Raw genomic sequence first — 16,815 nt, forward strand, 5'->3', positions numbered from 1 at the left:
TACACATTATATAAAGAAACAAAATTATGTAAGTCCAGTCTGGCATAAAGCTGCATAAGCAGCAGGCAGTGTGGAAGGCACTATGTGTAAGTTTCCCAAAACAAAACCATGCCAAAACCTTATCAAATCACTGATTTATCACTTATCTGACACATTGAATATACTCACCTGCTGTTAAATAAGCATAGTAGCACTGGGACCACCTGGATTCATTTTTAAGTCTCTCAAAGGATTCAAACGCATCTTTGAAATTCATCTCTATCATGCTGCACCAACCTAAAAGCAAGACTAATTTAACTTCAGAGAAAGCACAGTAATTCAAATTTGGCATCAACATGACTGAAACACATAGTCTGTTATGAGAACTAGAGCTAGTTTAACAATTATAACAATTACTGGAAAAGTTAAAAACAAAACAAATCAGTGACATACATTTAAAGCCTGGTTTAAATTTACTGGGAAATGTTGAATTATAAGATTCCATTCAAAACAGTGAAATTACTTCAGAACAACAACAAATCTATACAGACGCCAAAAGCTCTCTTTTTCTTTATTTAAATACTATATTTTGTAGGATGATGAAACTTACAAAGCTACTACTTGCTCCCTTATTCTTCCCCACTGTGACAAGATCCCTTAATGAGACACATTTAAAGCTTGACGCAACATATCTTCTCCACTCTCAAGACTTGTATGCAAATTAACATATAGCATATATTGCTATTGATAGAAGGAAATGAACATGAAATACAGGTCCTGCAAACCGTGAAGCTTCACTAGACCGACTAGTTTTTGGCACAGAAATGGTGGTTCCACAGACAAATCAGATTAATTAATTTCTCATTTTAAATAATATTCTGTAGGTGAACAGTTTTCCCTTGATTCTATAGTCTACTCTGATTTTGCATCACCTTGTATTTGCAGAAAACGTTTAAAATTATGAAAAATTGTTGAATTCTACTTGCCCAAACAAGAAGACAGGATTATTACCATAATCCATCCAAGACAAAGGCCAGTATTTGAAAATCTTTTTTTAAAGCCTAATAAAAATAATCCAGTTTGTTTATTGAAGTTGCTAGTCTAAACTTGAAAGTGAGCTATTTATAGTATAAACATATCCAACTTACCTATTTCATATAAGCAGACATGTTGAATCTCCCTTTGGTCTGTTGCAAGTTCCAAAGCGGTATGAAATGAGGTCAAGGCACTATTGATTTGACACTAACAAAAGTGAAAGAAGAAAAAAAAAAAATTCAGATGTCTGAAATTTAAAATTTGCTGGATAATTTGATTTTGATAAGGAAAACATTCAGATTTCTGTTAATAGGTATTTAAAAATAACTACATGGTTAAAGAAAAAAACATAGAAGTGTCTTACAGATTGCAGCTGCTGGTTTGATTAAATGAAAGAGGCACAACATCCCATTGAGAGGAAAACCTCAAAATTCATTTCAGACTCTAGATTATTTTAAATTACCTAAAATCCACCATAGAGCTAACAGTTTGAAGGAGAAGGGCTAATATTAATTCAATATACCAGCTCCACATTACAATTCCTTTGGCCAGCTTTCCTCCTCCCAGCTCTCTCGACCTGATTACTTTTGAATGGAAGTATGGGCAAATTATGACAAAGCCTTTATTTACACCAATAAATGAGCATCTTAAAGCGGTCCCATAGTGAACAGATTTTTCCATATATTTCATATTCATGATATGAAACATAATACAAAAGCCAAATTATAAGGGACAAGAGAATCATAGAATCATAGAATTGTTAAGGTTGGAAAAGACCTCTAAGATCATCGTGTCCAACCGTCAACCCAACACACCATGCCCACTACACCATGTCCCTAAGCGCCTCATCTACACGTCTTTTAAATACTTCCAGGGTCGGTGACTCCACCACTTCCCTGGGCAGCCTGTTCCAAGGCCTGACCACTCTTGCAGTAAAGAAATTTCTCCTAATGTTCAATCTAAACCTCCCTTGGTGCAACTTGAGGCCATTTCCTCTTGTCCCATCGCTAGTTACTTGGCAGAAGAGACCAACACCCACCTCGCTACAACCTCCTTTCAGGTAGTTGTAGAGCGCGATGAGGTCTCCCCTCAGCCTCCTCTTCTCCAGGCTAAACAACCCCAGTTCCCTCAGCCCCTCCTCATAAGGCTTGTGCTCCAGGCCCTTCACCAGCTTCGTTGCCCTCCTCTGGACACGCTCCAGCACCTCAGTGTCCTTCTTGTAGTGAGGGGCCCAAAACTGAACACAGGATTCGAGGTGCGGCCTCACCAGTGCCGAGTACAGGGGCACGATCACCTCCCTACTCCTGCTGGCCACACTATTCCTGATAGAGGCCAGGATGCCGTTGGCCTTCTTGGCCACCTGGGCACACTGCCGGCTCATGTTCAGCCGGCTCATGTCAACCAGCACCCCCAGGTCCTTTTCCTCTGGGCAGCTTTCCAGCCACTCTTCCCCAAGCCTGTAGCGTTGCCTGGGGTTGTTGTGGCCCAAGTGCAGGACCCGGCACTTGGCCTTGTTGAACCTCGTACAGTTGGCCACGGCCCATCGATCCAGGCTGTCCAGGTCCCTCTGCAGAGCCTTCCTACCCTCGAGCAGATCAACACTCCCGCCCAACTTGGTGTCGTCTGCAAACTTACTGAAGGAGCACTCGATCCCCTCGTCCAGATCATCGATAAAGATATTGAACAAGACCGGCCCCAGTACTGAGCCCTGGGGAACACCGCTCGTGACCGGCCGCCAACTGGATTTAACTCCGTTCACCACAACTCTCTGGGCCCGGCCATCCAGCCAGTTTTTTACCCAGCGAAGAGTGCACCTGTCTAGGCCGTGAGCTGCCAGCTTCTCTAGGAGAATGCTGTGGGAGACAGTGTCAAAGGCCTTACTGAAGTCCAGGCAGACCACATCCACTGCCTTTCCCTCATCCACTAGGCGGGTCACCTGGTCATAGAAGGAGATCAGGTTGGTCAAGCAGGACCTGCCTTCCATGAACCCGTGCTGGCTGGGCCTGATCCCCTGGTTGTCCCGGACATGGCTCGTGAGCGCCCTCAAAACGAACCGCTCCATGATCTTCCCCGGCACCGAGGTCAGGCTGACCGGTCTGTAGTTCCCCGGATCCTCCTTCCGGCCCTTCTTGTAGATGGGAGTCACATTGGCGAGCCTCCAGTCGTCCGGGACCTCCCCAGTTAACCAGGACTGCTGGTAAATGATGGAGAGTGGCTTGGCAAGCTCCTCCGCCAGCTCCCTCAGTACCCTCGGGTGGATCCCATCCGGCCCCATAGACTTGTGAACATCCAGGTGGCATAGCAGGTCATTAACTTCATCCTCTTGAATTATGGGGGGTTTATCCTGCTCGCTGTCCCTGTCTTCCAGCTCAGGGGGCTGAGTACCCTGAGGATAACCACTCTGACTACTAAAGACTGAGGCAAAGAAGGCGTTGAGTACCTCAGCCTTTTCCTCGTCCTTGGTGGCAACGTTCCCCCCCGCATCCAATAGAGGATGGAGATTCTCCTTGGCTCTCCTTTTGTCATTAACATACTTATAAAAGCATTTTTTGTTGTCTCTCACGACAGTGGCCAGGTTGAGTTCTAGCCGGGCTTTTGCCTTTCTAATTTCCTCTCTGCACGACCTAACGCGATCCCTGTACTCTTCCTGAGTTGCCAGGAAGAGTTGAAGTAAGAATCAAAAGAATCTTACTTCCTGAGTTGAAGTAAGAATCACTAGTACAAAGCAACTCAGATTTATATTTAAATGAAACTTTAGACAAGAATGCAAAGCGTTTGCTTGCAAGGTACTAACAATCAGTTCCACCATGCGCAACAGTAAAAATTAAAACACGCGGTAAAGAACTTGCACTCTAGAAGTCACATAAAGAGAGAAATGTAGAACACTACAGACTTAAAAAAGGGGGGAGAGGGATAGTAGAGGAGTTTAATAACGTAATAATGATCACCAATAACTTACAGCCAGTTCAGATCATCTCTCAACCTTAAAAATCAGCAGCTGTATTCCTTCTATTTGCTATTAAGTGTGAAATTCATTGGTTTTGTGCAGTAAGCTGTTGAGTAATCTCATTTCTACTCTTATTAGTCATTCCACCCTTAAAAGTCATATATTTTTAGCATCTGCCAATAAAGTTTAGCTTTCTGCACAACAAGGGTATCTTTAATGTTTCATTTTATTTATTTTTAATTATTTCACCTTTTTCCCACATCCCTCAGTAACTACTTTAAGCAACAGTTAATAGAGAATTCATAAATGCTGCATGACATGTAAGAAGATAAAAAGGTCTATGAGATAAAAAGCATTTTGATAAAATCATTAGTTACCAACAGCTTAATAAAAAGAGGCTGACAGTTTTGTAAGAACTAGAATGATAGTTCTTTTGACTACCTTAATCTCTAGTTTTCCCAGTCTAGGATGGGACTTCTCTGTAACAATCATCATAAAGGCAGGGATGCAAATCAACATTTAATTAGTTTTATACACAGACACACTATATATCCCAATATGGCCTATACCCACTTTAATAGTGTTCCTATATTCACTCTCACATACAATTATAATAAGTTATACAACAGAAGAATGTTTAAGCCAGTCTCTGCTGGCTAAGCATGTAAGTGAAAGAAACCGTTGAAAAAGCAAACTTGTCATCTACGCAAGCATTAACTGAATTCAAAAATTTCTCCAAAAATCTGCAGCGTTGTATCTTAAGACCACACACAGAGCTCTAAAGTGATTTTATTAGATTTCCTTCTTTGTCTCATCAGGGAAAACTGTTTTAGTTGCTAAGGAACAATTTAACCGTAAATCATATATATTGCATCAAGACAGAACAACTGCCAGCAAAGGGATCCACAGCTGTACCAATATAAACACTGTACACTTAGAAAATAAAACGGGGATTAGACTAAGATGCTTGTTGACATAACAGAAGAATATACTACACAGAAAGGCAGGGGAGTTATATTTGCCCTCAAAGTTATATCAGGGCGCCTGAGCAATGTACATCTTGTTTACTTTTGTAGCAGCACATTCTCTCCACTACACATTACTCCACTGATGCTGCACCACCCCAACAAGACTTCCTGGAATATTACTGTTTCAGAAAATAAACAGAAAGAATTATAAAGTCCCAAGAGTCTGCAAGTATAACATCATGGCTGACACCTGAAATTGATATTCTTGAGATTTAAAAATACACACACACACTTGTAATTCCTTCAACAGGCATCACTCATGCCTCTCTTGGACATAATACAAAGACAAAAAAAGATTAATCCATAAAATGCGTAATATACAGAACGACATAACCATAAAGGGGATTATTAAAGCTAATGTGAAAACCATAATCTTGACTTCAGATTAAAACTAAAAACACCCCAGCCCACCAACTAAGCATCTACAGAACTTCCCAAGCCAAGGCAGCTTCCCAAGCCAACACACATTTCCTCCCAGAGTTGTTCTGAAATCTCAGCACACTTTCCCTCTCCCAGGAATTCTCAATCAGCACTATGAATTTGTAAAGCTTTTAAGAAGTCATGCTCATAATTAAGGGGAAACCAGCAAATGATCTCTAAAAGGAGACAATTTACACTGGAGGACACTATATGGAAATTTCAAAGCCTGTATTTTCTATTCCTTAACACTGCCCCCCCCCCTTTTTCCCTAGACATGCCACAAAATCGAGTAAAACTAGGATTCTGTATTTTATAGCCTAGAACAAGTAACTAGAAAGGCCAGCACAATTCTTGAAAATAAACCTTGACATTATGCAAGCTCTGAAAATCTCTTAAGACATCACTGCGACTTTATTCCAGAAAATTCATTTAAGACTTTTCAATGCTTATTATTACTCTTGCCCTCAGTCTACTTTTCTGTGTCACACCCTCCCACCCCTAAATAAGAATGATACCACTGATACCAAGATGCCTACAAAAGGTAACTAAAAAAGCAAGAGTACTTGTCAGCATTACATTCAAGCCCACAATACCACTGCACATCTTCACCAGCCTGCACATTAAACACACTGTAGCACACCTGAATGTGCCACTGGTGTTTTGCCCGTCAGCTGGAGTATTTGGTACTTTTTCCTTCAGACTCTTAACATGCACCTATACCAACCGAACTCTATAGATCAAGCCTCAGAACCTGAGTTTCTTTTGTCCTGACCCCAGAGATTTCTTGTTGTTTATATATACACACCTGGAGTCTGTCCCCAATCAAAGAGAAGCAATCTTGTCCAGTTCACAATTTTGTCAAACACAATTTTGTCAAACACTTTATACCCTTACCACTCTCCACATGAAGCTATCAATCTATTTAACTACTTCTGAGTGGGGTGATTTGTACTATTTAAAAAAGCAGATGGAGATTTTTAAAAAAGTGTTGCTGATTGGGGAGGGGGGGAGGGGAAAGAGAAAGAAAAATTGCAAGCTAAAAAGCAGAAATACGTAAGATTCAGAACACTACCGTTTACTCTGCCCTCTGCCATACCACCACCATGCCCATCTTTCACTACTGGCCACAATACCACACTTGAATAGTCTAAGTTACAGTTTCAAAAGTAAATTGGTATTTATTAACATAATTATAATATTAGACAACACACATTTAGCAAATGGATGGCAATATTTTTATTTTCACAGTAATAAGAAAGGCCCAAGGGTACAGCTGGAAACTCTGGATTTCAGACCAGTGGGTTTCAGCAGCTATTATACTAATTACATTTTTCAGTACCCTTTAGGCACAAGTATAAAACATTATTCTCACTTGTTTTTAGTAGCTTAAGCTTACATGAAACATCATTATCAGCTTTAGTGGAAAGTATTTCAAAGACAGAAATACTCAAACATTCACAAAGAAATACTTGTGAGGCTGGAATACATATAATCACAAGTCAAGCACAGCAATAGTTATGTCCATAAAAACAGCCCAAGTGAATTATGTAAAAGTCAGGAAAAATGCTACTTTTAATATGCAGTCTCTTAACGTACTCTTTGAAAAAAAAGAGACATTTGATCAGCCTACCAGTGCAACCTTTAACTTTCTAGTGCACTTTCATTCCAGCTTTCCCAGATTCTCCTCCTCTCATTTCCCTTAACTTATTCATATCAATAGTCTCCAAACGCTTTCAGACTTCATTTCTCAAAAATATGAACCTGGGAAAAAAGTTGAAAGATAATTTGGTCCACATTTATAGTACCTGTAAGGCTACTTCTTAGAAAACCAAAGTCTGTTAGCGCTTTTATTGACTAATATTCATACATGCTTTTTGGCGCACAAAGCATTATAGAGTCACATGCTCTTCATCTGTCTTTCATGGCACTGTCATTGTGAAATCTTCCTTTCTCCTCGACTGCCTTCCTTGGCAATTTTCTCCTTTGTCAGATTTGTGTCTCACTGTCCAGTCTTGCATTACTGCTTCTGCCTTTTGAACAGTTTCCCTGCCTCCAGGTATCCCATGGCTGAACTATGCTCCTTACCGTTTCTTTTCTCCATAGAAAAGAAAACACACACACATACAGATATATAGGCATATGCAAACTTGCTAACAGAAGCTGAAAATACCATCAGCTGAAAGTTACATAAAACGTACGCAGGATCAAAGGCTATAAAAAAATCCGATGGACTGAGTGCTAAGTCTAATACAAAGCCTACAATGACCATTACTGATCTGTACTTCCAGAAAAAAACAAGCTCTTCTGTATAACAACATCTAAGCTGCCTTTCATCTACGTACAATTAAATTTTATCACAGCACTGTTAAAAGATGATAGATGTTAAAGACTCTAAAATATATAAGCTTCAGCTCAAGATATACTTTTAAGTGCATACAGGTTAAAGCACAGACTTCCCAATTTCAGTAAACCATCTGAAAATAGTATTACCATGCCTGGTGGAAAAAATTTAAACCTACCTGTGTATTAACAGTTTCAAGGAAGGCCATATAAGCACTTTGCAGGCTTTGCAGGAGCTCTCCTCACCCGCCTTGGAGATGAGGCAGAAATTACGACTGAGTGTATTAGTTTGTAATCTAAGAGTATATGTGCACTTCTGGTTCAGAATGTACAATGGATGCTGTAAGACCAATGCCCGGATTTGAGACACATGTAACCACAAGTGTATTGTGCAGAAATCCAGTGCAGCTCCCCATGCCATTGCCACCAGTCACATACCCGCCTTCACTATTATGTCAACAACGTTTGAGCAAATTAAGCTTGTAAATTCCTAACAGAGTCTACAGAAGAGCTGAAGACATTTAACCAAAACATTTATACGCAGCAAAGCCTCAGTGATACTGTACCACTTACAACAAAGCAATGACGGGGGTGTGGGGGAAGAAGCTGCTGAACAGAAAAGCTCTCATGCAAACAAATACATGAACAGCAAAGGGACATTTTAACTGTTAGCAACCAATAAGCTTTCTGCTGACTAAGGGTATGGCTGCATAGCACAATGCACAGCATTCTGCCTGCCTAAGCTAACTAACTTCGTTAACATGGCCACGATGTTTCTTGCACAAACTATTTCATTTGGAGCTGAACTTCGGTGCCTATATACTGCATCATTTAAGGCACAAATACTCTAAGATTACATGTAAAGAACTCCGCTTTGAAACATAACGGTACTCCAGAAAGGGACCAACTACACAAAACTGATACTCATTCCAAACCTAGCCTCTGTATTTACACATAGAAACATATACTCAGCTTATTGACAATTTATGTTTACAATTTTGCCCTAGCTTGCCCTGACAGTCAGAAGAATCAGTTGAATTTTATTCCTCATTACACATGAAAAAAAACCAAACACGAAAAAAAAAGGTTCCAAATACCAAGTCATACTCTGGCAATCAACATATTTACATTTTTAACTGTACTTGCATTCATTGTGTAGCTAGTCCTAATAAATTTGATTTTTACCATAAGAATGGAATATGCATATAATTGAACAAAGACCATTAAAATCCTTCCCACTCAGAAAACAGCAATATTTCCCAAACACTGACAGCTTGCCTATGACAGTGTAATTCCCCAAATGCACTGTTGCTTTCAGAAAGACAGCAAAAAAAGAAAAACAACATCCAAGTCCCATGCAAGAATATGCCTGCAAAATCTGATAGGCCACTGAATCCTGCCCCTCTGTTCTGTTACTGTTGCTACCTCCCTCAAAATACTAAGCTATATTTGAGAGAGTTAACTGCAAACCCTAGCAAAGAATGACCACCAATATTAAGATCTGGATTAGCTCTTGTAATTATGATTACGCAATGAAGGGTTTGAACATTCTGGGCTTGTGCTTTTGTGTTGGGCTTTCTTGTTAATACAATTGCTCTGGAAATATTCTGGTGTGTTAAAAGCAGCAGTTAGGAGTTGAGCTAGGAGTTTAAAGTAGTCACCACCATCTTGTATTATCACAGATTCTTAAAGAGTAACTCAGCCAAAAACCACGAGGCTGCTGCAGTGTTTGAATAACACTCTGCAACAGCATTCACAAACACATTTTCAGTGAATACATTTCTGCTTGGGTCAGAGCTCACCCCTAGCAACAGAAAACATCCTGGTTTGACCACTTAAGAGCAAACACAGTTATTTGAGGGAAATTATTGCAGAGAATTAGCTGTATATGAACAATGCCTAAAATGAAAAGGGGAAGATAAATGCTATGTACTCAGCAGATAATGCTCAGATTTTAGCTTGACAAGCAAAACTGAAATAGCTATTTATACCACAAGAAACTCATGAGTGACCAAAAGCACTTCCTTTAGCATTGAGCTACAAATGTATCAAGTAGCTGAAAAATAATTTCAAAGTGTCATTAATTCAAATACAAGTAGTGGAAGAGCAGGTTTGGTATCTGAACTTGAAACTAGGAAGGAGTTAATACTTTCTTCTTACTTATCTTTCTATATCTTTAGTCACAATTTGCTGAAGCTTGCACAGTTCATTCACATCAGAAAAACATAAAATAACAAAGGGTGGGAAGGAAAAATCAGTCAAAAGGAAGAAAACATGCAATACCTCTAATCGCTGTATCCTTCCCTTGAAGAACATGAACAGAGAAGAATTTGGATAAGCAGATTCTTTTTTCGCAAGAATTTCTTTTGCCTCTTTCAATCCTGCCTTGTTATCACTGCCATCAAGGGCAAAAAAGGGACGAACAACTGTGTGGTACCACAACAGAGCTAATCTAAAAGAAACATAAGAGTAAAAAGGATTACAGCTCATAAACAGAAATTTAAGGATAACGTTCTACGCAAGCAAATTTTTAAATGATTCTGAAAGACAAAGAAAGCTATGAATCAACCTGGCTTTAAAACAGACACAATAGTATTGCCATACATCAATGCACTCCTAAACTGCACCTGAACATACAATTCAGTGACTTTACCTTTGGGTAATGTGAACAATCAAGCTCATATCATCAAAGCAGTTGAGCCTTTAGAACTCTATAGATTTTAAAAAAGAAAAACCCACAGGAAAACTTTAAAAATTAATTGTTCATCAGAGGGGGGGGAAGAAAAAAAAAAACCCAAAACAAAAAACAAAAACCACCCACAAACAAAATCAACAACAAAACTAAACACACATCAGCAGACACACTTAAAATCAATGTCAAACAGAAATACATCCGGTGTTCAGAAGGGCAGACATCTACATGACCTACATCGCTCCTGGAAACAAGGACAGAGCACAAAGATTTCCAAGACCACCTGAAGGAGGAAACACCCCCCAAAACACCATTTTTCTTCCCCAGAAAGGAGAAAGAACAAATCAACAGAAACATTTAATCTTAAGCTTTCTTAAATAATCAGAAATCCAATTCTTCTCCTCAAGCAGAAGAGACTTTAGCTCTGCTGTCAATGTTTCAAAAGTGACATCTGATGGTACCTGAAGTAGGTCCAGTAATAAAAGCATTAATTTGGGAATAATGGAGTAATAAACCCATTTATGAGGGCAGTTTAATTAGGTCTGGCTAACCCTTCGCCTCATAAAAAGACCTGAATGCAGTATGAAGGCTTGGGAAAAAGAGTATACAAAAAATACTACTCTAAAAAGACTAAAAATGCTGTAAGGAAACATCCCATGTTACTCAGATGCTAAAATTAAAAATAAACTGGAAAAGATCTTTGGCTAATAGTAAGGATACATAGCTAAGTGAGATCAATGACTCATAAAAATAGTATGCTCTCCATAGCGGAGGATATAACTCAGGTAAATTCACTCAGCCTTCAGGGGGTGCTTTTATTTTACTCTGCTGGCATATAAATTACTAGACAATGGAATAGCAGGTACTGAAGAACACAGCAAAATACTGACACAAACCCCAAATACATGTAAATAACAGCAGAGAGATCTCATACACTAGCAAGTGATGAATTTACTAAACATGGCATGTTAAACAACAAACTACAAGTTTATTTTACCTGCTGTTGTTTCCTTTAAAGCAACATGACTTTTTGGTTTTGACTTTTTTCCATTTACTTACTTTCAGTACTAAGTTATCTACCAAAGCATTTCAATATAGCTACTCACGTAGCTAAAGGGGCCTTCATGTCCTTACTTTCACTTGCATACATCAGTGAAGAAAGCCCCTGTAGGCGGTCTCCAGGAAAACCCAGCAGGTTGATGATTTTGAGCAGGTTTGGGGGCACCATGGATATGCAAAGATGAAAAAGTCCATATCCAAAGCTAACAGCACCTTTCAGTCTGTTTAGCGAATCCTCCGTTACACCTTCTGCAGCAACATGATTATCATTTGCAGCATCAGAAGTCAAGGATTCCTGAGTTGTTTTCTTCTGATATATTTCCTGAAGTGTATTAATGTCCGTATAGCACTTATTGTAAATTTTCCAGGCTTTTCGGAGTATCCACCCACCTTTTATGTATGCTAAAAATCAAGGAAAAGTATTTCAAGGACGTATTTCAGAAGTGGAACATAGTAAGTAGTAAATGCTATTTCACAAATCCTAGGATGTTCTCTCTATTTGCATTAACGTATTGTATAAAGGATTTTGTAATCACTACTGTCATCTTGAAGCAGTCTTTCATACTGGGCACTACAAACTTAAGTGCTTTTCAACCAGAGACTTTAAACCAGCATTCAATACAAAGGGACTTCCCTTCAGCTATGTAGCAATGCAACTGTCAGAAAGAAAGAGAGAAATCAAAAAACTTAATGCTGGATTCTGCTCCACTATGGAGTGGAGATGAAATGGCTGCCTGGCAAACAGAGAGAAGCAAAACTCAGCGATTACACCTCTTAAGGCCAAATGATGTTACAAGACAGTTGATGGGAAAATACTAAGAAAATCTCTTCCTTTGGGTTAGATAATAAGTTTTTCAACACCATCATTTCCCTGCCCCTCATATGAACACAGCACCTTATAATTAAGAAAAAAAAATAAAAAAAAAAAATAAAAGAATGCAAAAATTTATGTCTTTAAAACATTTTTCCGTTGCCTAACTTCCTCAATTTCAAATGCAAGCTGGGTACCTAAATTTCCCTAAAAATCTGGTCTTGAGCATTCTCAGTTGAGAATGAGAGAATCCCCAGTCTCATTACAGGAGGGTAAAGAAAGGCATGACGCCAAAAGATGAAGATGTCCGATTTGCCTATTTACACAGCATGCATCTTGGTTATAGCACATCCTTGAATAACAATAAATGGTAAACAGAAAACAAACACAGAATACACTTGTACATGTTAATTGTAAAAGCAGACACCCACATTTTGTCTGTGATAGAGCCCTGAGAATTAAGAACTGCAGTGACAAAGGAGTTAACTAAAAATGAGAGAAAAATCAAAGCATGGTTATGGCAGCAGTGTTCTATAGAGATATCAGCAAATTTGTAGATATCAGTGTTATAACTGATGCCAGAATTAGATCACAACAGGTGGGGTGTGTCAAAGAAAAGGAAAATGCTATTAATACCAAACCACTCTTTATAAGCCTTTGACATCTTTGACAAAATCCTTCCAATTACAAAAAAAAAAATTCTAGAGGAAGTACCATCATGGACTAGACTACTTTTTGGATTTTTGTTGTATGAAGAGGGGATGAAGCTAGTCTGATAGTCTTAAGAAATCGCACTGAGAAAGACTGCAAAATTTGTAATCTCAGTTGTAACAGAAGGGTTCTGTCAACGTGAACTTAAAGTATTAAAAAAATTAATCCTCTATCTTGAGTTCCATATTAAAGTGTTATAATATAAAATGTAAATCCCTGCCATGATTCAGCTGCATTACAAGATTAATGTTACTTCAATTTCAAGCAATTAGGTCATTTTTTGGCTGCACAGAATGTTTTAAAAGTTACGTGGTTCACCACAAGACAAATGCTCATACAACTATGCATAGCAATGCAGCAGACAAATACTAAGGAAACACCCACATTTTACTTGTCCTACAGATAGTGTTTCTGCTAATAGCTAACTACTGCGTTCTGATGCATGCATCAAATGGAAAGGATATGATATGGAAAAAAAAAGTATAGTTTTAGGCTTTACTTCCATTACTGTGCTGTCATGAACAGTTCACTAACACAGCATAACCCTAATAGATTTGCTATCCTAAGATTAAAAAATCTAACAAATGAAAATAATGAATTTCTGACTTTTTAAAGATAAAAATTAAATCTAGCCCAATCACTGAGCTGATTTCCCAGTATGAACTTCTGAAAGTAGTCAGACCCATGACAGCAGTGGTAATATCAAGAAAAGGTAGTTCAATATTGCTGTCAGAAGCTAATGTAAGTTGCTGTGTTACTAACTTTATGATGAAACTATTTCTAATAAATCCATGTGGGTAGAAAGGAAAATCTAAACTGTGTTAGGCATATGAGAAAGCAGCTTGCATGTCATCATATGCTTCTTGTCAAACTGTTCCAGGAAGAAAAACACAAGAAATTTTTTACCCATCCACTGATGAGAAGTATTTATCTGCCTCTAAAGAATGCACTTTTTTTAAAATTACAGTCATTTCAATAATCTGGTTGCTATTTCTGTACAGAAAAATGATAAAAATAAAAGATGTTTATACATAATCAGAGAGTTAATATACTCAAAAAAATGAAATAATGGATCCAACAGTTCAGCAATGGCACTACCTAGCAGTTGCTGAGGTGGCATTTAACTGCTCGGAATTTTAACTAAATTTCAGGTATATTTTTTACTCAGTAGAGTAACCCACATATACTGCATGTTCTGCAGTACTCTGCTACCCACTTCAGTTCTCTGAGCAGCAGACCAGAAAGAAAGGGAACAGACACCACCCTCAGTTACAGCATTCAACCCAGTTATGCAGCTGCAGAATACATACTGAAATAAGAAAAAAGCTTCAAGAGGGGGGAACTCCCACACACAAACGAAAACCCAGAACTGCATCAAAAATAGTTAAGAAAACCTTTCTGCAGCACTACACACACAGCAGACAGAAATACTCCCCAAATTTCTGCTAGCTAGCACCAAACACATTCTTGATGCCATCACTTGGAAGAAACCAAGTCTGCACATCACAGAAAGCATTATGTCCTTGACTGAAGATCTTAGTATTATTTCAAATAATCTGAATGTTATTTCCCTGATTCCTTTCAGCTGATCAGCAGGGTTTTCACTGACAATATGGTCTGACTGCCATCTCTTGGTCTTCATTGATTTGGCAAGAACCTGGGAATACACTCACCTTGTATATGACCTTGACCACATTTTCTATAAACTCCTAGATGAAGGCATGTTTTAAGATTATGCAAGAGATCCAGGAATGCAAGAGAACATTAGAAACAGCTTTGCAGCTGAGATGAGGAGCTTTCTATTCAACACGACAGGATTAACCTCTTTGGCATGCAAGGACACACTTTGGTGACCAGACAATAAAAACTGATTTAGCAGTTCCATCTTCCACACAGTTCATTTAAAATTACTTTCACTGGCAGTTTGTCACCTCCCTGAGTTGTCATGAACATAATGCATGTGGGACATAAGGATTTTCCCAGTGGCCTGAACTTATAGCCTCTTCTATCTTGCAGGCCACACGAAGCACACAGATGCTACCCATCTTCATACCAACTCCTCAAATGCCTCTATGGGAACATGCAAAGGATTCCAACCTACCTAAGGAGAATCAGTTGAATATGATTATCGGTATGAAAAGAGCTGAAGACTGTAATCTGTAGCAATCCAACACATCTTATTTTATGATCCTACTACCTACACAAAAGTAGAACAATACCTCTGCAAGTGTACCAATCTTGGAATGTTTCAAACGGAACTGTGCTCTTTCTTACAAAACAATCATCTTTACTGGTAGTCATCTTGCCACTTTATGATCAAGCTTTATTAAAAAGATATCATGCAAAAAATATATCTAAATATTAAAGCCACAGCACACCTGATAACTCTTGTTTTACAAATGAGAGCACAGCCAAGTAGACTTGACAGTCTGCTATAATTATTTGTCTTTGCAGACGATCTATCATGGATAGAGTGGATTTTCGTCCATCAACCTGTTTGGAACATACAAACACAGAGCACAGAAAAATGTTAACAAAGATAATACAGAATACTAGTTTAAACCTCAGGAATTAAAAAATCCCAAATTAACTGCAAGTGGTAGTATTGCTACTAAATTAACACAGCATTTTGAAGTGCAAAACGATGCTAAAAGTTCTTTGATAGCTCATCAAGCAAGTTCCTACTTCATAAACAGGGAAACCTTACATATTTGGTATCAGCTATTTTTCTTAAGAGTCTATGAATATTCAGAACAGATTTAAATTTCATTTAATTATTACTAAATGCATCAGACACACAACTAAAAGATGTTAGACAGGAAGAGCACAGAAAGGGGTATATGACAAGTGGCAGGGAAAATACAGTGCCTCTTAGGAGCAGGGAGTTAAGTATGTCAGGTTCAATACTGAAGTAAACTAAATATTGAAGTAAAATATTAAACTAAATATTTATCAAGTAAACTAAACATCGAAGAGAAATGGCTTCTTCTTCTGCTGTAGATCTGCTACGTCACACTAGGCAGCTACTCACTGGACATTTCTACACTACAACTTTAACTAGTTCTCAATCTGCATGCTTTATTCTTCCTTCATTATTTAGAATGAAAAATCTAAAAAAGGATGGAAAATTCCCTAGGAATATGTCTGGCACATAGCACTAAGCAGCCTCAACGTCACAATTTTTGAACATTACTTGAGCATATATGAATTAAAGTTAGCCTGAATTAGACAGGCCATAAGCTTCCTGAAATAATTTTAGTAGGGCACTAATTTGAGGTTAAAAAAAGGTTAAGAAAATAGATAATAACATCAATGCAACCTGCTGCTTTAGAAGGGGAACTACCTGACTCCGAGTATTTTACGATACTTAGGAAATCCAAGCAAAATATTTGACTTAATTTCTAAATTTACTATTAATCTCAACTGTTCTTCACATATCAAAAATCATCTATTCAAAATACAAAGAGGACAGGAAGGAAGTTTCCAGAAATATTTATCCGATACACAATTCCATATTTTACAAATAATGTTCTTACATTCTTCTTAATTTTATTCTTGATTGTTTCTATGACTCCAGCTTCTTCACTTTCACAAAGTTTCTCTGTAGCCTTTAAGTCATCACATGCCAGCTGCATTTTCTCTTCTTCAAATGTCATCATAGCATTCTACCAAAAACCAAACATATTTGAATAATAAAAATCACAAATATTTTTATTTCTACAAAAGCTATATGATAGTAAAAGTTTTTATGAAAACTTGACAATAAAACTTACTTTTTTAAAAATACGTGTTA

At 38.1% G+C, this 16,815-nt stretch overlaps 1 protein-coding gene across 1 annotated transcript in view; it reads right to left on the reverse strand.

Annotated features, from left to right (window-relative positions):
• Positions 1 to 16,815, reverse strand: part of TTC39C (tetratricopeptide repeat domain 39C) — a 40,557-nt gene that overhangs the window by 11,103 nt on the left and 12,639 nt on the right. Inside the window, exons 3-8 of the mRNA XM_075141976.1 lie at positions 16,559 to 16,687; positions 15,401 to 15,515; positions 11,548 to 11,902; positions 10,033 to 10,201; positions 1,128 to 1,221; positions 169 to 276 (exon numbers count right to left, since the gene is read on the reverse strand). Coding sequence (XP_074998077.1) covers positions 169 to 276; positions 1,128 to 1,221; positions 10,033 to 10,201; positions 11,548 to 11,902; positions 15,401 to 15,515; positions 16,559 to 16,687 — 970 coding nt within the window. The remainder of the gene's footprint in view (positions 1 to 168; positions 277 to 1,127; positions 1,222 to 10,032; positions 10,202 to 11,547; positions 11,903 to 15,400; positions 15,516 to 16,558; positions 16,688 to 16,815) is intronic.

This window comes from Calonectris borealis, chromosome 2 (assembly GCF_964195595.1).
Source record: "Calonectris borealis chromosome 2, bCalBor7.hap1.2, whole genome shotgun sequence".
Classification (NCBI taxonomy): domain Eukaryota; kingdom Metazoa; phylum Chordata; class Aves; order Procellariiformes; family Procellariidae; genus Calonectris; species Calonectris borealis.